Source organism: Ixodes scapularis, unplaced genomic scaffold (genome assembly GCF_016920785.2).
Source record: "Ixodes scapularis isolate PalLabHiFi unplaced genomic scaffold, ASM1692078v2 PGA_scaffold10__122_contigs__length_95168666, whole genome shotgun sequence".
Lineage (NCBI taxonomy): Eukaryota > Metazoa > Arthropoda > Arachnida > Ixodida > Ixodidae > Ixodes > Ixodes scapularis.
The window spans coordinates 9,778,306-9,803,172 of record NW_024609836.1 but is presented as its reverse complement, the minus strand read 5'-3'; the positions used below and the strand labels follow the sequence as shown (position 1 = coordinate 9,803,172).

At 45.4% G+C, this 24,867-nt stretch overlaps 1 protein-coding gene across 10 annotated transcripts in view; it reads right to left on the bottom strand.

The window, feature by feature from the left end:
• The window catches only part of LOC8023850, a 104,400-nt gene that overhangs the window by 8,474 nt on the left and 71,059 nt on the right, over positions 1-24,867 (bottom strand). For 6 of the 10 annotated variants that reach the window (XM_040205442.3, XM_042287343.1, XM_042287341.1 and 3 more), the window contains 7 exons: positions 24,147-24,228; positions 22,525-22,612; positions 22,047-22,425; positions 18,005-18,086; positions 15,725-15,817; positions 3,764-4,000; positions 240-378 (listed from right to left, as the gene is read on the bottom strand). In XM_040205442.3, the coding sequence (XP_040061376.2) occupies positions 240-378; positions 3,764-4,000; positions 15,725-15,817; positions 18,005-18,086; positions 22,047-22,425; positions 22,525-22,612; positions 24,147-24,228 (1,100 nt within the window). Of the gene's footprint in view, positions 1-239; positions 379-3,763; positions 4,001-15,724; positions 15,818-18,004; positions 18,087-22,046; positions 22,426-22,524; positions 22,618-24,146; positions 24,229-24,867 lie in introns of all 10 variants that reach the window. The other 4 variants (XM_042287348.1, XM_042287338.1, XM_042287333.1 and 1 more) reach the window with 3 other exon arrangements.

The window sequence follows — 24,867 nt, the reverse complement described above, 5'->3', positions numbered from 1 at the left end:
GAACCGGTGGTTTAAAAAAGCCGCATTATACCCGGTCCTGCACTATGAGCGGTTACGTTGTAAGTGGTCTATACTGTAGTTAACATTAAAGTTTCCCATTATTTCCAGAATCTGGTTGGATTTTTCTTAAATCTGGTGACAATCCTCCGACTTCATCTTTTCCAGTTTATAAGCAGAAGATTTAAAAATTTTCTCGTTAATAAAAAAGAGAAAGCAAACACCTTTTTTATTACGCTTACCTTTAATGAGGTGTTCGAAATCTAGCACCACTTTCTTCTCCTCGAGGAAGAGCAGAGCACGTGCCTGGAACAAAGGCATCTTGTCCCGGATGGCTTCAAATATGTCGATGCCAAAGTGAAGCTTGGCATCCTGCAGCATCTGCGGAAAGATAGGTTGGCACTGTAGGTATCCCCCACCGGCTGCACACAGAAAGACTGTCTGCCAGTATTAACCCTTTGACGGTCGAGTTCTTTTTCCCCAAAAGACGTTTCCTAGTGATCGGGCTTTGTTTCCAAAGAAATAATATAAAGGGTCAATGCACCGGGTTTTTCTTAATTATCTAGAGAGAGCACATACGGTGCTTGCAAGCTGTTTAGAAGATAGGCTTAGAAGCCTCAAGTGAAAATATCGAAGGTAAAAAGCTGTCTCCTTTCTTCCATTCGATTTCAATTTGGCGCGTCCCCTTCCGCGACATTCCAGCGGCTTCAGATTTCTAACCAGAGGCACTCTACAGGACTTCTTCTTCGGACGATAAGCTCTCATCCTCTGCATTTAATTCCGAGAAGTGTTGGGAGTCTGAATCGGAAAAGCCAGAGCTCCCATAGGCCCTACCGCAAGAGCGGCCGGCATGCGAAGTGAGCATCACGCGTGCGGAGCGTCTATATTGGGAACCATAAATAGCCCAGCAGAGCGAGACACCGTAGGAATACAGTTGAACCTCGATCTAACGAAATTCGCGATTTGAGAAAATATTCTTGTCTGCCTATCTTGCTTCCATTGAGGACAATGTATTTTATCTCTCGATTTTGTAATGTACTTTTGCGCCGCAGTTTCGATTTAACAAAGTCTTGGAAAATTGCACATTCACATGTTGGCAACCTCCGCGAGAAAAAAAAATTCAGCAGAAACAAACTTTATTGTCGAAAACTAAGCATAAAAATGAGCGATTATTATCTTTTTCACAAAATGAAAAAAAAAAAAAAAACACTAGTGGTGGTGGTGGTGATGATGATGATGATGGTGAGTAGCGTGGTAGCCTCTGCCTCTTGTGGAAAAAGAAAAGTCCGCCATTACACGCACCTACGCCCAACGAACTAAAGTTCTTACGTGTCTGCAACAACAAAAATCGTTTCGTGCCTCGAGTGTTGTGCTGGAAGTGGTTGTGTTCTTCTTGGAACTGTGAGTGGCGCACCGCACAGAAGAAAAGTTCTGTCGCTCGACATCCAGGTGAAAATAATCACTGAAGTGACAAATGGCGAAAAGAAAAAGACGGTTGCCGACAAGTATGAAATATCGCAGAGTTCAATTTCGACGATTTCGAAGTTGAAAGGCAGCATTATGGCTACTGTAAGTGCCAGTGGTTCAAATACTAAAAAAAACAAAAAAACAAAAAAACTTTAAGACTGCTGCATATGTTTACGTCGAAAAGGCCTCGTTTACCTGGTTCCCCGACATGCGGGCTAAGAATGTGCCTTTGAGCACGTTTTTAGGTCGGGACATCAACAGAAAGGACTCTCTGCTTCAACAATCGCCCTGCATGCCTGCTTGGATCTGACGACAAAGTCAGCAGTGGGTGGCTGCAACGATTTAAAGAGTGCCACAGCACCGCTGGCAAGGTGGTGGGTGGCGAGTCTGCGGTGGCGAGTCTGCGGCGGTGAACGCAATCGGAACTGCTGACTGGCTACACGATTGCGTCCTGGATATTTTGGTGTGTGCTGGATGTTAGGGTGCATTACGGACTCTTATTTGTAAACGCTCACTTGCTAGATGTGAAGCAATTGGAAGGTTTGGGGAGCCTGGAAGCAGGGTTGCCAGGTTGGGCTATTAATAGCCAAATGGGGCTACTTTGTCATGCATTTGGCGTCGAAGTTTAGCGGTTGGCTATGTGGCTATTTTTGGGCTATTTCAAATCCTAGCGTGGCACATTTTTTTGTTGTTGCTTTGTTTAAAGTAGACGTACAAAAGACACTTCAGCATGGACACAAAGCGACAGTCCATCCTTTCTGGATTCCCGCTTTCAGGGATTTTCTGCGTGAAGATTCGTGGGCGTGATGCCGGAATCTATTAGCTCAAGTGAGCTACCGTGACCTAGATTCAGCTCTGACAACATCGCTTTTGTATTAATAGTGGCTTATGTTATGCTCCCAAGTTCTTTTTGCCTCCTACTGGTGTCTCTTATTTCCTCGAGTTTCCCACCATCCTCCTACAGGAAGCACCTCATCCGGGGAAAAATGATACTTAAGGCAACTCAAGACATCCTGCAGAATTTGATGTAGCCCGTAAACGCGTGCTATACTGGATATAACAAAGGAGGCTTTTCCGCGAAACATGGAAGTTTCTTAAGGTACAATGAGCCATAACAAAAGACAACACATTTGAGACAATGAATATTCCGAACAAGGCCAATATCAATGCGCAGGAGCAGCCCTGTATCCGCTGTTATCCGAGCTTGCCATCGCGCTCCCAACACTGCCCATATCGAATGCCTCCGTGGAGAGAGTATTCATTCACGTGTCCCTCACAAAGTCAGGCCTAAGGAAGAACATGCCTCTTTCAACTCTTCAAAACGTCCTCTATCTAAAGTTTGCTTTCCTTGGGAAGAACGAGCTCTGTAAGGACATCAACCCCACTGAAGAAGTTTTTGCCCGTTTTAACACGGAATCATGTGTGAGGCAAGTAAGCCGGGCACGAGCGAGTGCTTCATAACCATGTGACTGCAAAAACGCGTGTCGAAAATGTTTGTACTTTTGTGTTTGAAATAAAATGTTTGATACATTTCAAGATGTCATAGATCTTGCAAGCTGCTCCTAAACCCTGATATGCAGGCGCAGTGCTTTCGAATTCAGCTCGCACATTCGAGCGCACGATTGTTTGGGCTCTACAGAATATGGCTACTTTTAGGCTACGTAAATCTTTTGCATTTGGCTACTTTTGGGCTACGCCGTCTTGATTTTGGCGGTTTGAGCTAGAAACTACCTGGCAACCCTGCCTGGAAGACTAATTGCAACGCTCAAAAAACAAAAAATCTAGATCCAACAAAATTCGCTATTTAACAAAATTGCAAATTTCGGATTTAACAATATCGAACACAAAGAAAACTCAACCAATGAGTTACATACAGTTTCATTTGTAAAACAAATGTAGCATGTAACATATCAGTAAATGCAATGTCACATTGAAAAATTTGAAAGACAGATGTAACACGATGGACAGGTGCAATGTTGCAGACGTAATGTCACATACAGATGCAACATTGCGGATAAGATGTAACATCACAGACTTCCAACGTCACAAACAAGATGTAATGCTATAGACAAAATGCAACGTCACGCTGGCGTAACGCTACAGACGGATGGCAGGTAACGAACACGTGTAACGTCACAGACCGACGTAGTGTCAGAGGCGGGACATTTAACACGGACTGTGACGGACAGCTGTAACAACACGGACGAGACGTAACGTCACAGACGAGATGTAGTGTCACGGAAAGGTGACTTCACCGACGCAACGTCACGGCGACGTTGCAACTCGTTGGAGAGCTCACCATGCCCGGAAGCTTGAGGGCCGGGTAGTCCTGGAGGACGCTGGCCACGGAGACTCGCTTAATGAGCTCCTGCCGGACCCGCAGAGTCCTCCGCATGAGGCACTTCACGAGGGGCAGGTCCACGGGCTGCTCGGACATGGCCTCCCGCAGGGCGTCGGCGAAGCAACTATCGGTCAAAGCCTCGTCTCCGGGCTGCCCCAGTTCGGCGCTTGTCTGGAAGACAGTTGTCGTCCATTTCTGGAGAGTTTGACAGACGAGGTAAGACTTGAAACCCCTACTCATTCAGCTTCTGTACCAGTATCCGTAAAAGTTGTTGCCATGCACTCTAGTTCACGGGTGTACAAACCCTTCCATCTGAGCAATGCCAGCTGAATTTCTGTGAACTTCCGCCGCGATTTCGACTTCGTCGTATGTCTAATGCATAAAGTTTTGTCTCGAGTGCTATTCCTTCAATAATGCACGACACGATTCCACAGTAATGGTTACATAAGTCCGGAATAAGAATTAATACCGTATTTACTCGCATAATGAACCCAGCCCCCACAACAAGCATCAATATTTAAACTTTTTCTTTTTTTCTCGCGTAATGAACGCACTTTTAATTTTCGGCTCCGTGAGTTTCGAAGCCAATTTTTTTTGCCGCCAGGGCCCGTTTGCTCGAAGCTGGTTAACTAACCGCGGTTAACCGGATTTCCCTACGAGGGGGAATTTTAGGTCACGTGACCTGCAGAGTAGGGACGCCGGAGCCAAATAGTACCTAGCATCAGACAATATGGCTGCTACGGCTGCTCGTCACGCTTGGGAACATTTATTTTTACGAAGATGCGTCATCCTCGTGCCACGAAAGGAACATTTCAACACAGAGTCTACAGTCGGAGTCGACGGCAGCTCGCCCACCGCCGGACGGCGAGCGTGCTGTGGGAGCAGGGCTACGCTTGACTGGTCACGTCAAGTGCGAGTTCACGCAGCGCCCGTGGACTTGTTTCAACGAAGGGTACAGTCAGCAGGATCTTCAAAATATATTACCTAGGTGAGTGCCGCGATGTTTCACGAGAAAGTTATGAGATTGTACCGCTATCAAAATGTCATGTCAGCAGATCTTGCGTTGTAATCAACGTCCAGCTTTCTTTTTTTCACTTTTGAAACCTACCTTGAGCCGCAATCGCATGGTAGTGAAACAATTCCCTTCGAAAAACTGCCTCTACTCGCGGAGTCTGGTTTATAGTACAGTTCGCCGTGTATTGTATTTGCAGCGCATCCACAGCACCGACGACCCCCTTGCAGCGGGAGACGGTTCAACGAAGGCAAGATGTAGACTAAAAACTTTCCTCGGAGGCAAATATCCGTTACCTCAATATAAACTGCCGGCACGGATGCCGGACTTGTACAACTGGGAAATAAACAATGCTTCTATCATGAAAAAAGTGTCCACGCTTTCTCTTGTGCCTGTCTTTCGTCAATTTTTTTTGTTTGTTTTGGGATAACTAGATGTTTTGTTAGGATTATAAGGAGAGACATAATTACGTAGCAGACGATCACAACCAATCTGAAATCGAAAATGAGTCATGTGACATCAAGCATCAGCATGAAACGGCGGAGGAATTGGACATTGGATGAACAATTGCAACTAATTTGGTTAGTGGGCAAGCAAAAATATCAAATTATAGGGAAGTTCAGTGCTGCGATCACGACCCAAACAGAAAGACAGGCATAAACTGTTTGCGCACCCCAGACCAACACCAATTACAGCAGTGTTCGAAGACCCTTTTAAAGACCAGATTGCTGTACAGCTTATACAAGCACCAACAGCGCACAGGTAAGTTCATTGTGTTCTTAAGTTAAAAAAATATTGCATTGCTTTAGTGATAATATATGGACAATCAGACCTAGCAACATGCATGTGGACATTTGTATATTCGTGCACCTTTTCCCTCTGCTGGGAGTCGACTTGTCGTCTTCTAAGAACAGCAGTAAAAGCAGTGTTACAGCATCAGAAGACCATTTATTGCAGTTTATGTACAAGTTCTGCACAGGCTGTCTGGAACTCGTAAAACCGTTCTAGTGGAAGACCCAAAACTTTGGACACAATATTAACACACACTTTTAGAGCACAATGGTCTAGGCCAACCGAGGTCGACAGGCCAAACTGTAAGAAAGTAAAAATTGCATGATTACATAGTCCACAGTTTCAGCAATGTTATGTCACAGTTACTGAATGTTTAAAAGAATGCCTCATGCAGTATTTGTTTATTTTGATTTTCCCATGAAAGTTTCATTTACATACTTGTTTGAACAGTGAACCCCACCTCCTTTGTTTTTGCTCATGACTCGAGTAAGTAGTAGACGAGACGAAATTACTATGCCTTAATTCATAGGTGCTGGGCCAAACCCCCATGTCTTGACGCCCCTCGTCGAAGCCGTCCTCGAGACGATTGGCGAGGACTTTCCCAATCTGTGCGGGTTTGGTTGCCACGATAGGTGACACGGAAGAGTAGGTGACTGGTTTCTAGACCCGATTGTGTGACGAGTAAATGGTGCTAAGGAATTGGTCATAGTAAAGCAGAACTGTTGCTCCAGGCGAAGCTCTAAAAGACGAGGACAAATGTTGATAACAAGATGGGCATGTTGCCATTTGAATAGCATTACTGCCGAGTACTTTTATATAAAGACCAGAGGCCAGATTCCCGAAACATTCTTATGGCAAAAAAAGTTAGCAAATTTATCTTGCGACAAAGTTACAAACTTTTGAGTATTCCCGAAGCAAAATGTTTTTAAGTTTTGCGCACATTTCGACGAAATCTGTAACTTGCGCAAAGCTTGCGAACATTTTGCTTCAGGAATACTCAAAAGTTTGTAACTTTGTCGTCAGATAAATTTACAAGCTCTTTTGTCGTAAGAAAGTTTTGGGAATCTGGCTTCAGTTTTATTTCAACCACAAAAGTTCAAAGGCGGGTCCAAGTATAAGTCACGAAACCGTCTTCCAGAGTACACTCCAAGATTTGACAAGGCAAAGCGCTACCACATTTGTCATTATTTTCAGCAAGGCTGAAAAAGTTTTACCGAAGCTACAAATTTATGAAATAGGATGGCACGCAATGAAAAATCGGGAGGTAAAGCTGTTTACCATAATCTAATAAAAATTAAATGCAACAAAGTAGAAATGGCTTTTTTTATGCTAACTGTAACAGGTTTTCAATATGTAAATTAAAATATCACACACAGTGCAACCATCCTGTTGCTAGTTTTACCAACTTAGGAAAATTGGCTCAAACACTAACTTCCTTCCAGTTCTGAAGTTAACGACTCCCATGATGGTAACCTGTGCGAGTAAAATCAATGCCAGTGAAACTATGTGCTGTAATGTTTAAAGTTGTCCTATCAATGTGCACAGTGCAACGAGATTTAACTGGAAATGTGACCACTAATTTTATGAACTGTTAATCACATAGCTACACAGCTGCCCAACCTTTAGCAGTGAAAGTGTATGAACACATGCCTGCAAATGCTTTTCACAACCAAATGCGCATTTTCCCACACCATGCATTGGGCAATTGTGCAGAAAGTAATGACACAGTGCTCCGACATCAAGCCTGCATGTCAGTATATAAACCAACTTAGCTAGCAAACTTTGTCCTCTGCACCAACACGTATAAATACATTTTGGCCCAGCATCGGCATCTTTATCAGGCTTACAAACTATGCACAGTGTGTTCTCTTTGCCCATACTGACAAGAACAAAACCTGACCACTTTTTACACATGCATTTGTCGCAGCTCCAGGGGAATAGATCCACAGCCTGGTCCCTCTGGAAGCGGAAGTGCTGTACGAGAGTCTGCCACAGGAGGCGGTGCAGCGGGCTCCAACGAATGTGCTGTACAGCTGACGTTGGTGCCGGGAGGCTTCACAGCGGTTCCTGCAGGAGACAAAGAGGCAGCAGCAGCTAGAGGGAGCGAATCTCCTGCTGGAGAAGGGGTGTACAGAAAGGGTTAAACAAGCTGCTACGGCAATGACCGCAGCAGCAACTGCTGCAGAGGAGTTGTACCATCAGTCAAAAAATTACTAGAGGAACGAAAAAACTATAAAAATCTTTAATTGGACTGGGAACACAGCGTGCAGAATTGCAAATCAAATTGTTAAAAAAACAATTAGGAGAAGAGTAAACGTTGACATATTATGCTGTTTTTAATTTGCAATTTGAATGTATTTGTTTACATATGACAAAGCCAACACAGCTGCTGAGAAATTAAATTCATTTTACTTGCGACTGTCAATAGATTTCTGGATTCAGATCTGCTATACTCCGTCTCGTCCTACGATGGGCTAAAAAGCCCAATGCTACAGGCCGCCGGGTCCAATCATGAGCCTGTTTGAAACCATGCGGTATATTTGCTATGGGAACTAGTCCTTCCTCGGGCGAGGTGAAATATAACTAAAGCATGTACAGTGTATTAAAAACTTTATATATCAACATTGTAACACAGAGGATAAGTTCTAAAAGGTATGTTTGACGACTTTACATCATTGGGAGTACCTTGCCAGCACAGTGCACTGGCACTCAAGACCATGCAAAGCAGCATGCACAATATATTAGTATACTTACGCTCAACCGGTGAACTGGCTAATGATGGTGTACCAAGCCTCGTTGCTTTCGTCACGACCCGCTACCACGGGCTCGACGGGAACCTCTTCGGGGTGGACAGTCCTTGGCATGCTGCAAGGGTATGTCTTGGCCAGGTTGTGCAGGACACAGCAGGCGACAGTGATGTCACAGCATCTCTCTGCTGCATCCTCAACTCAGCATAGAGGCAGTGGAACCTACGCTTGAGCTGGCCTATCGTCCTGCACAGTGTATAAATAGAGCAAGATCAGTTATCCTTTCGAAGCGGTTTAACAAGGGCATCTAATGGGGTCGGCATGCGATGTCTATCATCGCTCCAGCCCATTGAAAACATGGTATTATGCCTAATATTTTATATTTTTGCTGGAATATTTCAACATAGTAATGATATGCCAATTTTGTTAAGATACCAGTGATGTGATTGGTCCGAGTCATTTTGGCGCAGCTCTTGGAGCAGTCAAAAGTCAATTTTGGAGCAACAAAAAGAACTTCTGTAGCATAAGCACACATTAATTTTTATTCATACCAATGCAAGCATTATGTCAAGCTTAATTTTTTGGCCTGTCCAACTAAAAGTCAATGTCTACATTGCCTTCTCACATACATTCAAACCTTTGTTAGCATCAACTGCACAGCAGGAGTCCCTCAGACACAAAACTATAGTGTTTAGTTGCATAGAGAAGCACCATGACAAGGTGACAAGAAGGTGAGTGATGAAGGACAACACAAACTGCTTTGAATGGTTATTTTAGGTACTGAATGCCACTGAAATAGTACAATAACATTGATCACATAAACTGATGCTTCCTTCAAGTTCTAGAGGTTGTAATAAAACTGCAATTTATAATTCAGATAAAAAGCAAAGCACTTGTCATTTGATTATCAACATGAATTACATTTTATCTCTAGAACTTCATAGCAAAAACAGCACGTGAACGAAACTTAAAAACAATCCCGCCGAACTCATTCAGGTTCTTCCCGAGATTCCATCCACTGCTCCTGACAATTTAGTTCTAATCTACTCACACCTATAGAAAATTGATAGCTAAACAAATGAGTTGGCATAAATAAATAAACGTACAAAAGAGCACATATAAATGTTCTTGCAATACCGAACTACCCTTACTAAATCTTGAAATCGAAAAAGGTACCGCTAGGATCTCACAATCTATCATATTTCCGAGCTGAAGTTGTATTCGGCAATTGTGTTGCGTCTCGCTTTGGATTAGTGCTTTCCGCTTAACACGGAGGTGCGCTGCGGCGAAGCAGGACATGCAAAATCGCGATGCCTACTCCGTGGTGTTTGCTTCTCTGCAGTACACCAGAGCGCGGTGAAAAGCGCACTCAACGACACTAGCTAACCCTCCAGAATAAACAGACGACTAAAATGAAAATTATTACGAAACTTCCAGATACTGTCTGTCATTCATACAAAATGTGATCAAATAGTATGGTATTTGAGACGATAATCAAAAGTTTTGAAAACCTGAACACTTGCGTAAGCGTATCATAATGGCCCGGCCGGGCAGTGAGGCCCGAGCTATTATATTTTCAGCATTATGAAAGTGACATTAAGTTTTGGCAGTATGTTGGAGCAAATTCCTCACATTTTGGTTAAATGTAGCAGAAGGTAGCAGGGTAATCAGTTTGGGGCAAATGGTGCAGCAATCGCATCACTGATATAATGAAAATGTTCTTCGCAAAAACCTCCAAGGAAAATGCAGTTTGAGATAAGAAGTATTTAAGAGGATATGTTTGAATATGTCTGTACTCAAACTGTCCAAAAACAAGACCTGCATAAGCCAATGTGTAATTTGTTTTTCACATCGCAAGAATTGCTCTTTTTTCTAAGAATTGCTTTACATTTAGGCATTTCTAACTGCTATTTTTTTTTTAAAGTATGAACTTCTAGTAAAAACTTGTAGGTTAATAAACCCAGTCATACAGCACCAACAGGAAGGATATGTTTCAGAGAACTTCTATTCTGGAGTACAAACAGAAAAGAGCGAATGAAATAGAATAATTAATGTGACATATAGAGTTAGCTGACAAATGGTTGAACCTTAGAATAAACAATACAGGCTATGGCAGTAGGTTATAGCCAGTAGTATAAATAAGGTGGAGTAGAGATATGCCTTCCTTTCCTTGCTTCTGAGCGGCCGTAGCCTCCTAAGCAAGAACATAAAAATGGTAACAAATGTAAAGTGCAGGCACAACCATATGAAAAAGTTTAGGTGCCTCAAGGTGCCGAAACCCTGAAGCGTCGAACAAGGACGCATAGCCTGGCTTGACCGTTCCACGATGCTCCTTGTTGTGCTATGTGACGCATTGTAGGCGACCTCCGCTGCTGATGATGGAGAGAAGAAGGGCGTCATCAGCCATAGCTTGCCAGGTGCAGCCGCTATCTCCAAGCAGTAGACCATCATAAACGCCATCGGCCAGCTTGCCTGACACCGAGCCCTCTGTGAATATCCTAGAGTCGTGGGTGCTTCCAGGCATCAACAGCACCCGCGACCGAAGGAAGGCCACCGACCTCAAAGAAGGCCTGTTGCAAGGCATGACCCTCAGCTTCACCTGGCCACCTGCATTGTAGATGAATTTGAGTCAGTCTGTATCACTATAACATTAAGAGCGATGGTATTGTCGTTGTGATCACATGCTTAAAAATAACACACCTATCATTCATCTTCATCAATAGCGGGCAATAAAAACCTTGTCTGCACAATGACAGTACTCAGTAGCCGCAAGACTAGCTCAGTAGCACCAAGTGCATAGTGGGGAGTGTAGAAACCAGGCTGTTTATAAATATGTGCACTCCTACTTTATTTGTAGTTTCGTTGCATTTGCACCTGCACCAATAATAGGTACTAAGGGAATCATTTTGTACACTCCAGTTGGTTCGTGTAATTTTACTGCTCAGTTTAATGGTCTGCATGTCACGCTCATAACCAAAAAACAAATATCGAGTGCTGAAGCAACACTATCAATGTTCCTTTAGGGAAGTACCAGTATACGGGGGGATCGATGCGCTGCCAGATATTCATGCTAGCAAGTCTACAGCTTAAGAAACAAAAACTGAAGGGCCATTGCACAGGTGGTGCGCCGTAAATAAATTGCAGAATGTGTGTGCTGAGAAGACCGCTTTCAACGAACTCAGGTATTCACGCACCAAAATTTCTATACAAACGGTTTCTGCAATAATGGTGATTGCTCACCGAGCAATCTAGGCCCAGGCTTTCTTCTTGGAAAACTGGCATGCACATGCGCCTAGTATGGGGACGCGCCCAGGAGATGCTCCAAACCACTTACCCTATGAAGTCTCGGGCACGACGTGAGAAGGCCAGAGTCTCCCGACTCACAGTCAGCGAAGCAGTGGAGACATGCACGGGGATGTAGTCCCTGCGGTGATGAGGAAGTTCTCCGTGGCGTAGAACTACAGGGCGGCAATGACCTGCTGCTCTGCAGAGAGGACGCGGCTGCGAGGCGTCGGCTGCTCCAAGTCCGGGCGCAGTGGGTCGGCGAGGAACACATTGCCCGCGCGACCGAATCGAAAGCGCTCCTGCAGTTCGTCCTCGTCGAACCCCTCCAAAGGGTTCAAGCGGTCACGGAACACACGCTGCCGTCCCCTCATCACAACAGCGTACTGGGCGAACACGCGCTCTCTTCGATGTTGGCGTCGCGTCACAGTCGACATTGCGTCCCTTATCTTCGCCAATCCGTCCGCAAATCAGTTGTCAGTCAGTCGGCGGGCGAGTCGGCGGGTCGGTTGGGAAAACGGCAGAGAAGACAAACAGTGAAAATCAGCTGATAACTAAAGCGCGGAAAACGTGCGTTGCAAGATACGTGAACAAAACAACAAATCTATAAAGACAGTTGCCAGAACCGAAATCAACGCTGCAAACTTATGCTGTGTTTGGCGAAACAATACATGCATCAAAATATTTATGATATTTTGAAGTATATATATATATTTTATGCAAAAAAAGAAACACTACGATAAGATGCCGGTTTTATTTGTTTTAATAAAGACAAAACTAGCGAAAAAGTTTCCTAAAAGGCTATTTGTTTGCTTCGACCGGCAGGTGGCGTGAGCTACCGCATAATAATAAAACACGGAGAAATTGTGCACCGGGTTTTTGTCGAACGCGGCTAGGTACTCGGAAGTACCTACGTAGGGAAACTCGGTTAACTTTTAACCGCGGTTAGAGTTAACCAGCTTCGAGCAAATGGGCCCAGGTGGCCAGGCCAAGTCAAGCTAAGCCAAGCCGCTCTTGTAACTGCTGCACATGCGTGGTTGCGGAAGTTATCAACCGTGAAATCTAGCGGCGCACACGCCTAGCGAAGCTGGGGTTGAGGAATTGCCCAGCCCTGAGCGTGCTTCGTCCACCAGAGGCATTGATGTCAACAAACACGCCGTCATTTGTGGTTTGCTTTTGGACAGTGAAATCGTGAAAGTGATTAGGCCCAAGACCGGTTGCGTCCCTTTTCGTTCTGAGTGAGCTTCCTAGGTCGCTTTTCCTTCGGCAAAAGATACGCCGAAAGCGCCCTAAAAAGGTTCGCAATTTTTAAAGCATGGGGACTGTGGTGCACCCACAATCATTTGCAGGTGTGCCTCCGTTCGTGGAGACGTGCCATAGTACATTGCCACATCATAACGGCACCTATGACACTCGTGAAAAGTGTGCAAATGCCAAAATGTTACCCCGTGTAATGAACGCACCCCCCAAATATGTGTCAATTTTTTTAGAAAAAAAGTGTGTTCATTATGCGAGTAAATACGGTACTATAATCATTTAGAACAGATTTCTGGGAATGTAAGTCAAGACATTTTCGACGAAGAGCATAAATTTAGAAAGAGTATGCGGAGTGCAAGCTTGTCTGCATCTTGCACGGGGGTTGCAATGATGTCAGAACGCCAAGCTCTTATTGGCTGACTGAAGGAAATAGTGGGTGGACCTCAAAGGCATCTAGAATTGAGGTCTACCCACTATCCTTCCAGCCAAAGCCAATCGGAACTCGGCGACGTTCTGACGTCACAGCAACCCCTGCGCAAGAAGCAGATGGCTTGCTCTCTCCATTGCTACCATTGTATTGTCCTAATTTTCAATCTTTTTGTGTACAAACAATTTGAACGCTGTCTGAGATTCACAAGTGCACCACTAAGGAGGTGTCAAGCTGTCTGCGAGTCACTTGAAATCAATAAAATCAATAAACCGCAATAGAATTACTTTCCATCGCAGGCATTGTGCATCCAACATGATCCACCAGTTCCGTCTATGGGGCGGGCTGATGGGTAGTGAACTGAGCAGACGTGCCATGAAAAGGTGCGAAATATTCTAGAAAGCTTGTCAATTGCCTTTGGTCTTGTAACGTTTCTCACCACTGCACGACCCAATTTAAAAGCACCAGGCTAGTGGTCGACCGCCACCACCGCCAATCGCAGACTTCATCATCAACCGGGTGTCTCAAATAGCGGCCAGGCCCTTTAATTCAACTGCAAAATTCAGTTTCTTCACCTATCGCACTACAATTTTCTGCGGCGTTGCCCACAGATGGTGCATTTTTTTTTCTCTAAAATTTGCAAAGAGCAAACATACCCGAGGAAAAAGTAAGGAAACAAAAAGGCTTAACTCCTATGGAAACGCAACGATGCCACCAGTCTGCAAACAACATGGCGCCGTTTCACACGGGAGACAAGTGATGGAGCAAGCAGTCGAGACGCCAACTGCCGCCAACGAATGAGGATACGATGCTGTGAGCTGGCCATCATAAGCAGACAATATTTTAGACTCAAAAGCGGCGCACGTTCCGTAGATGGCGACACTAGCCAAACCAAAAACAGGTGCGGTAACAAAGAAATGCAAAACAGACAACATCAGTACACCCCCCCCCCCCCCCCCCAAAAAAAAAAGATAAAATATCTCGACAAACTCTCTTTTTAATCGATTATGTGTCCATTCAATGTGTTTTATTAGTAAGGATGATAAAATAATGCATTGGCAACTGATATCAAAAAAGCTTGCGCCGCTTTTGAGTTGAAAAGATTGTCTGCGTTGGCTCACGGTGCCGTACGCTCTTTCGTGGGCGGCAGTTAGCGTTGCGACCGCTTGTGCCATCTCGTCTTCCGTGCGAAACAGCGCCGTATTGTTTGAAGACCGGTGGCTTCACTGCATTTCCATAGGAGTTAAGCCTTTTTCTTTCTTTACTTTTTCCTCGGATAAGTTTGCTCTTTGCAAATTTTACGAAAAAAAATGCACCATCTGTGGGCAACGCTGCACAAAATCATAGCACGTTAGGCTAAGAAACCGAATTTTGCGGTCGATTTAAAGACACTGACTGCTATTGAAGACACCGGGTGCAGTGGAGCGACCAGGCGCTTCTGCAGACTAATTTCCCACCGTCCAAACTTCCACAAAACCCATTTAAAGGGAAGCTGAAGAGGTCTTCAATATGATCAAAAACACTCAATCAGTTTTCATTCGACTCAAAGCATCACAGATATCACAAAAAAGTAGGTCATTTCATGCCCGCATAACCTGGAACAACGCCTTACAGTAGTCTCGTTGAAAATTGCAGTACAGCATACTGCTGTAGAGCGTACAGCAGTACGCTGCGCAGTCTTGTTGAAAAGAAACACGAACGACGAAGCTGCGACCAGACGACACCTGTGGCACCACATAGCAGCCATCGCAGACGGAGTTTAGAGTAACATAGCGGTTCATTCTTTTATTTTTATGGCAACATATTTTAACTTTATGCGTTAAAACCGATGGCGCTGCTTTTACACTGTGCTGTTGAGTAGTCAGATATGTGCGAAGGACAATTAACCTTCTCATGCTCATTGCATCAGAAAATCTCAGGGGAGAGAGACGCAGTAATCCTGATTGCATCAGGAAATAATCAGTTGGACTTAGATATGCGCGAAGGACAGCTAACCTTCCTTCTCATGCTCATTGCATCAGAAAATCTCAGGGGAGAGAGACGCAGTAATCCTGATTGCATCAGGAAATAATCAGTCGGACTTGAGACTTCACATGGGTCGCACCCGTGTTGTATGTTCCAAAAAAGAACAGCGGAACGGCGAGGAGCATCGGCGCGCCCAGATGCGAGAATGGGCCCAACGTGAAACCGCCGTAGCCGCTGCTCCCAGCTCAACGTAGCAAATCCCACCAGAGCGCCAGTTTAGCAAGACTTCCCTCTTCACGGGGTGCAAAGGCTCTCCCTTTTTGCTTTCTAGCTTACTTTGCTGAAAAATATTGAAATAGCACATTGAATAAAAATGAATAAAGTTGACAAGCGCTTGAGCAATTTCAACTCGTTGCAGTTAGACAAACATGCCCAACCTGCCGTCTGCCATCGGGCACCTCTTTGGAGTTGGAAACCAGCAGCTGCCTCTTCTTCTCCAGTTTGCATTGGACCGCGAACACGATCCTGCCCTGCGACAACAACAGTGCCATAAGGAATAGCTGGAGAGAGAGGGGGGACAGTACAGCGTGTGCCCGGAAAAGATGTAAGATTCTCACATTGCAAAAATAAACTACACATCGGCAAACTCTCGCTCTCCGCCCAAATGTAGAGCTTTCGGTCCAAACTAGAGGCCCAAGTTTTGGAACTAGCCATTCTCTTATTCAAAAGTCGCGAGTGATTTTCGGAAAATTAGAATAAGAAATTGGGGCCGATTCCCGGTAGCTGATGCCATTCAGCTCTATGTATATGTGGAGGTTGTTGGCCACCGATTTCCCTTTGAAGATTTCCGAAAATTACAATATTTTTTACCCGATAACGGCAAGCCTTGGAATTCTGGCATCTGGCTTGGACACCTAGCGCAATATTTAGGCAATGCATAGTTCATTCCTATGAAAAACAACAACAGCAGTAAATTGTTTTTAGGTACTATATACTTTTTTTGTTGCTTCCGAGAGATCCACAGATGGCACACTGTTGACATCCACCATGGGCTAAACCAGCCAATCGGATCTTGATTTTGTGGGATTGACTTCCGGTAAGCGGAGGGAATGGAATTCGGTACAGTGGGAACGTTCAGTGACTCTAGTTCCACACATATAGCCTTGTGGGGCAGCCAGCATCAATAAAATAAATTGGCAGCGACCTTTCCCTAATTTCAAGTTTTATAGTGCGTGAAATGCGTTATAGGACTTAGAATTTTAAACTTTACCATTAAATTTAGACAAGAAACTAAATTGGTGCACAGGTCACATGACATCAAATTTCCCGCTAAATTTTGTGGGGATTTGGATTTACCTCCTACGACAGTCCTGACCACTAAGCTGATTCTCACAAAGATGTTGCCAAGTCGTCACCTTTTCTCCTGGCTGAAGACATTGAGCGTCTTACGAACACAAATTGGTAAAAGCTTGAAAAATGCACAAACGTCAAGGACAACTGCTTGACTTTTGCGCACTTTGTGCGACAAGCGAGTTTTTCATCTGCTTCGCACAACCGTCAAGGACAACTGCTTGACTTTTCCGCACTTTGTGCGACAGGCGAGTTTTCCATCTGCTTTGCACAACCGCAAAAAAAAGGTTAAAAAAAATATAAATAAAACTTTGTCGGGTGCAGCCACATCTGGAAACTGGGTTCTGTCCAGTTTTGGTTTCGTGCTGTTGCGTTTTTTGGCTCTATTAAAAATATATGTGACGCTGTAGCAAAATATTGATTGGGTAGTCCTCTGACACCATATTAAATCGCCTGGCTAAAAATAAAAAAAAAATATTTTGGATCCGGTCATGAACAAGGCTTTGCAGTAATTACGAGATCAAATCCTAGCACTCTCTATGCCAGGTGCTCACTCGTAAGATTGTCACAATTATTTGGGTGGCTTGGCAACTTACCCAGATGCTGCGCACATTGACTCTTTTCCCGACCGTGGAAACAGTCAATAAAAAAGCAATAAATTGAGCATGCTTAAAATGTAAGCTTGGCCAGCCCAATCGCGAGGCTTCTTCATGCTCCCAAAGTTACTAGTAAACTTCTAGAGAACAAAAACAAAATCCTTTAAATTAACCAGACCCAGAGAAAAAAGCTTCAAATTATCACATATTGCCCAAAGAATAGCATGTAGGATTGCCGGGAACGCTTCCATGCTCCAAACTAACCGAAAATTTTAAAAAAGCGACTGGATTACCGAGAGTCGACTATACATAAGCCATAGAGGAGATAAGAATGCTGAAACCTCAGCAGCTCAACCAACTGAAGAGGTGCTGATTCCACCCTGATGTTGCCCACAAACAAAAAAATTAGACACTCGTGTTTATATGGCATAGGGTCAGTCTGCCTTTACGGTACGGAGACACTGGTTCGAGCTGCAAATGAGAAATTTAGCCAGTGCAGTGCCGCCTCTAGCCTAAGATATTTAGGTGCATCATGCAGTAGTGATACATGAATGCACTCCGGTACAATGCTCATTCAGGTCAAAACGGGCAAGGGTGGGGATCGAACCCAGGATTTCTGGGTTCCGCAAACTCGAGCTTTCCTTTCACGTGCTTCGAGCCGCAATGTGCTTGCGCGATCGGCCGCCAATCCCCCTTGGCAATGTTGCAGACTCTGAGCACACACAGTCACACGAGTCAAACGTGAGCAATTGTAAGGAGGAGCATACATACACATCGCCCTTTCTCCCGGAGGAAGGGAAAACGCTCTTCCAGCGCGTTCGAGACCTGGCTGTATTGGGTTTGAGTTGGGTACCTTTGAAGGAAAAGATTGAATGATAGTTACGCTCGCAAAGGTCCAGCCACAAGCAGTGTCAACTGAGGGCCTATTGGGGCAATTACATCACGCCTTCCGGATAATGTAGTATACATTGAGCAGCCAAAACATTATGACCACCCACCTAATACCGTGTCGGCCCACCTTTGGCCTGCAAAACAGTTGCAACCCCTTTCGGCACAGATTCTACGTGTCCTTGGCAATTGCCTCGAGTAAGGTTATACCAGATTTGAAAGCATGGGTCGCACAAACCCTGTAGATTACAAGAAGGTGGTTTGTGAGATCCGAACTTGCGCCCTATTACATCCCAGATGTGCTCAATGGGATTGATTTGTATGGAGTTAGGAGGCCTGGAAATCAACTGAAATTCAGTATCATGCTCTTCAATCCACATGGAGCATTGTCCTGTTAGAAGACAGAAGATTCCAGTTCGGTGGGAATAACAAGCCAGCAATGGGTGTAACTGGTCAGCAGTGATCTTGACGTCGCGATCTGCCCTTTGTCGAAGCCACTGAAATCTATGAAATGACGCCTTTTCCATAATGTGCACACCTGCTGTAAACAACTTAATTTTCCCAAAGCGAATTTCCCGAAGCGCCTACAATTCACGAAAAATAAGTCCCGCAAACAATTCCGATAAAATGTAAACACATTGGAATCTATATTGAGATCCCACCGCTTTGCGAAAATTATAACCCGCAAATTATTCCAAAACTGCAGCTTTGACCTAAATCGCAAAATATTGAGCCCGCGAAAAATAAGTCACTTACAGTAGTCGACAAAATGATGCCTCTGTATTTACAGCAGTCGTTACCTATCGTCTGCATCCGCAGATGTCAGAAGACGCGGATCGCGCATCAGCTAGATATGCTAATTCCCACAATGTACGGGTGGTCATAATCTTTTGGCTGATCAGTGTATTGACCCCCTCTGGTATATTACTCCAGGAACTTATGGTGTTCGGAAAATACACTTTTCACACTACACAAGAATGTCACGCGCACTTTCATTGCTGCACAACAAAGCAAAAACAAACGAACATGATTATTTCCTTTGATCAGCTTCTTACAAAAGTTATTGAATACTAAATTTTCGACCTTACCAGTTTGTTCGAAGTGAAGGTCTCTACTGACAAACCCAGAAAAAGTGATGCCAGTGGCATGCAGATTCACAAGTTTGATAGTATCAAATGAAGGCCAAAGAAGCTCAATTCTGCACACACATAGCACCAAAAAAACAGATATTTTGTTTTCTAGACTGCCTGCTCATGCTTGCCAGCGACGTACTGCAACTGGAAAGCACGGGGAATTTGAATGTTAACTTTGGCATTTTCCTCATTTGCGGTTTTCTCAAGAAATATTTTGAATTTAAAGATACTAAACAGCACGCCGGGAAGAACAAAGTCCAAGGTATCCAGAAAATATAACTAGTCCGGGGACCCATGATACTACGTGACACTGTGACATTCTGACGTCACATGACACCATTATGTCACATAACACCATGATGTCGCATGAACAATGACATGACACCATGATGTCTGTAATTATTTCATTTGACTGGACATGACACTGATATCATGTGACACCATCACATCATATGCTACTGACATCACATGACACCACAATGTTATGTGACACTGTGACGTCACAGAACAGCATGAGGTCACGTGAACATGACACCATGATATCAATCATTATGCCATGTGGCATCATGATGTCACGCGACACTTAGCTTCATGCGGCCGAGGCCATGAAGTCAAACCAACAGCTTCGCTCCACTGCCCACACTCCCTCCCATGGAATGCTACGGCGTGACCAACACCGACGAGTAAGGTCCGTGGAGAGATCCCACATAAAGCCAGAGCTTTAAAATTGTCAGAGTACATCTTCAAAGACACAGGGTAGTGCAGCGTGTGGAAAGCTTACAGTATGGATGGATGGTAATGGCTATACCCTTTGTGATGGGCGGCAGCTGTGCCACCTAGCCTAACATAAAATTTGTATAAATTTTGTTCTAACACAACCCTCCCTCTCTTTACATGTTCCCATTGTTTATTTTTATCTGTATTTTCACCACTCCTCAGATCTTTTCCACCAATTGTCCATTGTCCTCTCAGTTACCGCAATTCTTTCTCTATCCATTTGTCCATCCATGTCTGCAAATCCAGTTGCCCCCTCCAAATCCGTAGTCTCCCCCCCCCCCCCTTCCAAGAGGATGAGATGAACCCCCGTGCACCTTAAAATTACATGTTCTATAGCTTCCCTTTCACAGTTGCATATGTCGCACAGAATGTCTATTTTTTGGAATTTAGCCCTATATGCTTTCGTTCTTAGCACCCCCATTCTAGCACAAACAGCAATGAGCTTCCCAATGAATTATCGTACAACTGTTCCTTATTTATTTCTTGCTCTTGTGGCCTGTATATTGTTAAAGCTGATTTCCCCTGCATTCTCTCTTCCCACAATGTCCTTCAAGTTTCCTTTACTCCCTTTTCTATGGATATGCTCCGATTGGCCCCATCTCGTTTAATGTATTTAAATCCCAGCAGGCGGGTTCTGTTTGTCCACTTAGTGTTTAGACTTTTCATGTTTAGATACTTGTACACTCTCCCTGCCCACCGTGTATCCTCAATTCCAACTAGTCTTTGATCAAAGTTCACCTTACTGATCGCTTCTCTACTCTCGAAAGATGCCCAACCCATATCCCCCTGTACTCCCTCAATTGGTGTATTCCCATGTGCCCCCAATGCCAACCCACCCACACTCCTTTGCTGCATCTCTAAACCTGCCTGGATTTCTGAGCTCATACACAATACTGCATTCCCAAATGACAGTCCTGGCACCATGACTCCCTTCCTTACGGCCCTAACGACTTCATATCTACAGTAAAGTTTCGTTAGTTCGACCTCGGTTACTTCGATTTTTCGTTTAATTCGATCTTGTGCAAAAGTCCCGGCGAGCGTCCATACATTTCTATGGGAGGAAAAGTTTGATAGTTCGAACTCGGGAAGACCCTGCATCGGATAATTCCTCCCGAGCGGATGAGCGCGGGCTCGCACTGCACGGCACCACGGCAAAAAGAAACACCAACATACGGTGAAACACGGGCCCTTTGCTGCAAAGCCAAACATGCGCAAATATGCGCCTGCTCCTCTACACCGTTGAGATGGACTGTAGCGAATGACACGAGCCAGCGCAACCAATCTGGCATGGAGTAGCGGGGAGAACATAGCACGTGGTCTGGAGCGCACGAGCCAACGCGCGCTCTCAAAGCATTTTTTTTTTTTTTTTGTAACATTGTGTGTGCTTCATCTTGCGGACCGGAAAGTGCGAGTTCTCTTTTCTTTTTTTGTTGTTGTTATCTTTCTTTGTCACCGACGGTCTGGCCGCCCGGCTCCAAAGTGTTTCGCTGTAGCATCATGTGCGGTCCATCTCCGCGTCAGAAAACGCGGATTCTCTTTTCCTTTTTTTTTGTTGCCAAGTTGATTTTGGCTTGGCGCCAATCCCAATTCCTATATCTTTGTGTTCTCTTCGATACTTTCTTCCCTCATTTAACCACACTCCCAGATATTTGTATTTTTCTATCTGTTCTATCAACTGCGTCCTGTATCTCTTGTCGTTGAAAACTATTATACTAGACTTGTCCCTACTGAAGTTTAGGCCTAAACTGTCCCCTACCCTGCTGCAAATCCTAATTAGTTCCTGTATTGTCTCACGACTTTCTGATACGAGTTCAATGTCGTCTGCATACATTAACCCTGGCAATACCTGATTTACTTTATGTCCTTCCTCCATCTAAGTCAGGTCAAAACCTAGGTTGCACTGCTCTAATCTTTTTTCCATCCCCCTGAGGTATATCATAAAGAGCAGGGGAAACGATGGGCAACCCTGTCTAAGTCCTCTTTTTATTGCTGCTGGTCTTGTAGTTTTGGCTCACCCCAACCCCATATTTTTCTTGGAGATGTCCTTGGCAATGGCATTGATGAGCAACGTCTTGAGCGTCGTCCGCCCGGGCGTGTAGAAGGACGCATCCTCGTTCAACAAGGCCTTCTGCAGCCCTGGAGAAAACTGGGGCAGCGAGTAGACCTTCCCTGCAATACCAGGAGCGACCGACTTGCCCGGCTTATCCATGTCCGATCCGTGAACGGCCGGCTTGGAAACAGCAGGTTCGGAAACGGCTGGTTCTGGGGCATCTCCCTGACAAGAAACCGGTTTGGGAGAAAATCCTCTATGAAGAGCCGGCTCGGGTGAAATCCGTTGACAAGGATCCCGTTCGAGGACTGGTTCGGCAGCGTCAGGCTCGGGAAATTCCGGTTCTGGCATGCCAGGTTCCACCGTGATGAAGGGTGAAATGAATAAAATTGACAAGCGCTCGAGCAATTTCAGCTCGTCGCGGCAAGACGAACATGTCTAACCTGTCGTCTGCCAATGGGCATCTTTCTGGAGTTGGAAATCAGCAGGTGCCTCTCCTTCTCCCACTTGTACCGGACTGAGATCATGATCCTGTTCTGCAACAACAACAGTACCATAAGGAATAGGTGGAGACAGGGCGACAGCACAGCATGTGTTTGAAAAAGATGTACGATTCTAAACTCGTAAAAATAAACTGTGCATCGGCAAATTCTTACTCTCCGGCCAAATGTAGAGCTTTTGGTCCGAACCAGAGGCCGTTCTCTTATTCAAAAGTCGCGAGTGATCTTCAGAAAATTAGAATGAGATATTGGGTCCGATTCCCAGTAGCTGATGCCATTCAGCTCTATGTATTTGTGGGGGTCGTTGGCCGCTGCTTTCCCTTTGAAGATTTCCGAAAATTACAATATTTCTCACCTGATAACGGCAAGCTTTGGAACTTTGGCATCTGGTTTGGACATCTAGCGCTATATTTAGGTAATGCATAGTTAATTGTTACGAAAAACAACAACAACAGCAGTAAATTGTTTTTAGGTACCATATTTACTCGCGTAATGAACGCACCCCCCAACTCCAATGTCAAAATTTTGACCCCCTCCCCCCACGCGCGCGAAATTAACGCACTTTTCTATCCTGGTGCTGCGAGGTGGGCGAACAAAACGCCTTGCAAAAGGCGTTAGAAAAATTCGCAAAGATCCAATGGAAGCAAGAAAAAAAAAAACAACATGGAGAGGAGCTTTTTCTTTTTTTGAACAGCGCAGTCTGGACTTTGGGTTCGCGCGCCGCCGCGCGCAAGGAGGTAAAGAGAAGCGCTCTAAGCGAACGAAACAGCATACAGGTATTATAATAAACGCTAGAGGCTCAGCTGGTGCTAGTGTCTACGGGACTTCCGGTTGCAAATTGAAGCAGACAGCATGCAGTCTACATTTCCAGCCTCCCTGTGTATTCCTATGGGAAAACGCGCGTGAATTTTGTCTCGTCGCCGGAAAATAACATGAATAACGCTTGTTATTTCGGTTGTACCGGATAGTATGCACCTTTATTACTATTGTGAAGGTGTAATTGCTTTAGGTAGAGCATTTTTCTTTTACAGCTGAACGATGTTAAACTTCGCTATATTTCAGGCCCAAACATCTGTTCCATGGCAGGTATGTAGAAACGACCGACGATTCTAAGCCCGCCTGTACAAAGCTCATTCAGGTCGAAATGGGCAAAGGTGGAGATGGAGCCCAGGATTTCTGGGTTCTGCAAAGACAACCTATCGTTCCTTGAAGCCGATGCCCTGCCCCCCGCCCGCCCGCCCGCCCGCCCGCCCCGCCCCGCCCCGCCCCGCCCCGCCCCGCCCCGCCCCGCCCCGCCCCGCCCCGCCCCGCCCCGCCCCGCCCCGCCCGCCCCGCCCCGCCCCGCCCCGCCCCGCCCCACCCCGCCCCGCCTGCCCCGCCCGCCCCGCCCCGCCACGCCCGCCCCGCCCCGCCCGCCCGCCCCGCCGGCCCGCCAGCCACGCCGGCCGGCCGGCCCGCCAGCCCCCCCGCCCGCCCCGCCCCGCCCCCTTGAAGACGTTACATCCTCTGAGCACGTACAGTCACACGAGTCAAACGTGAGCAATTGTGAAGAGGAGCATACGTACGCAATGCTGTTGCTTCCGGAGGAAGGGGAAACGCTCTTTCAGCGCGCTTGAAACCTGGCTGTATTGGGTTGGGGTTGGGTACCTTTGAAGGAAAAGAATGAATGATAGTTATGCTCACAAAGGTCCAGCCACAAGCAGTGTCAACTGAGGGCCTATTGGGGCCATTACATCACGCCCTCCAAATAATGTAGTATACATTGAGCAGCCAAAACATTATGACCACCCACCTAATACCGTGTCGGCCCACCTTTGGCCTGCACAACAGTTGCAACCCCTTTCGGCGCGGATTCTACATGTCCTTGGAAATTGCCTCGAGTAAGATTGTACCAGATTTGAAAGCATGGGTCGCACAAACCCTGTAGATTACAAGAGGGTGGTTTATGAGATCCGAACTTGCGCCCTATTACATCCCAGATGTGCTCAATGGGATTGATTTGTATGGAGGTAGGAGGCCTGGAAATCAACTGAAATTCAGTATCATGCTCTTCAATCCACATGGAGCATTGTCCTGTTAGAAGATAGAAGATTCCAGTTCGGTGGGTATAACAAGCCAGCAATGGGTGTAACTGGTCAGCAGTGATCTTGATGTTGCGATCTGCCCTTTGTCGAAGTCACTGAAATCTATGAAATGATGCCTTTTCCATAATGTGCACACCTACTGTAATTGACTTAATTTTCGCAAAAACCTAATTTTAGCGAATTTCCCGAATCGCCTGAAATT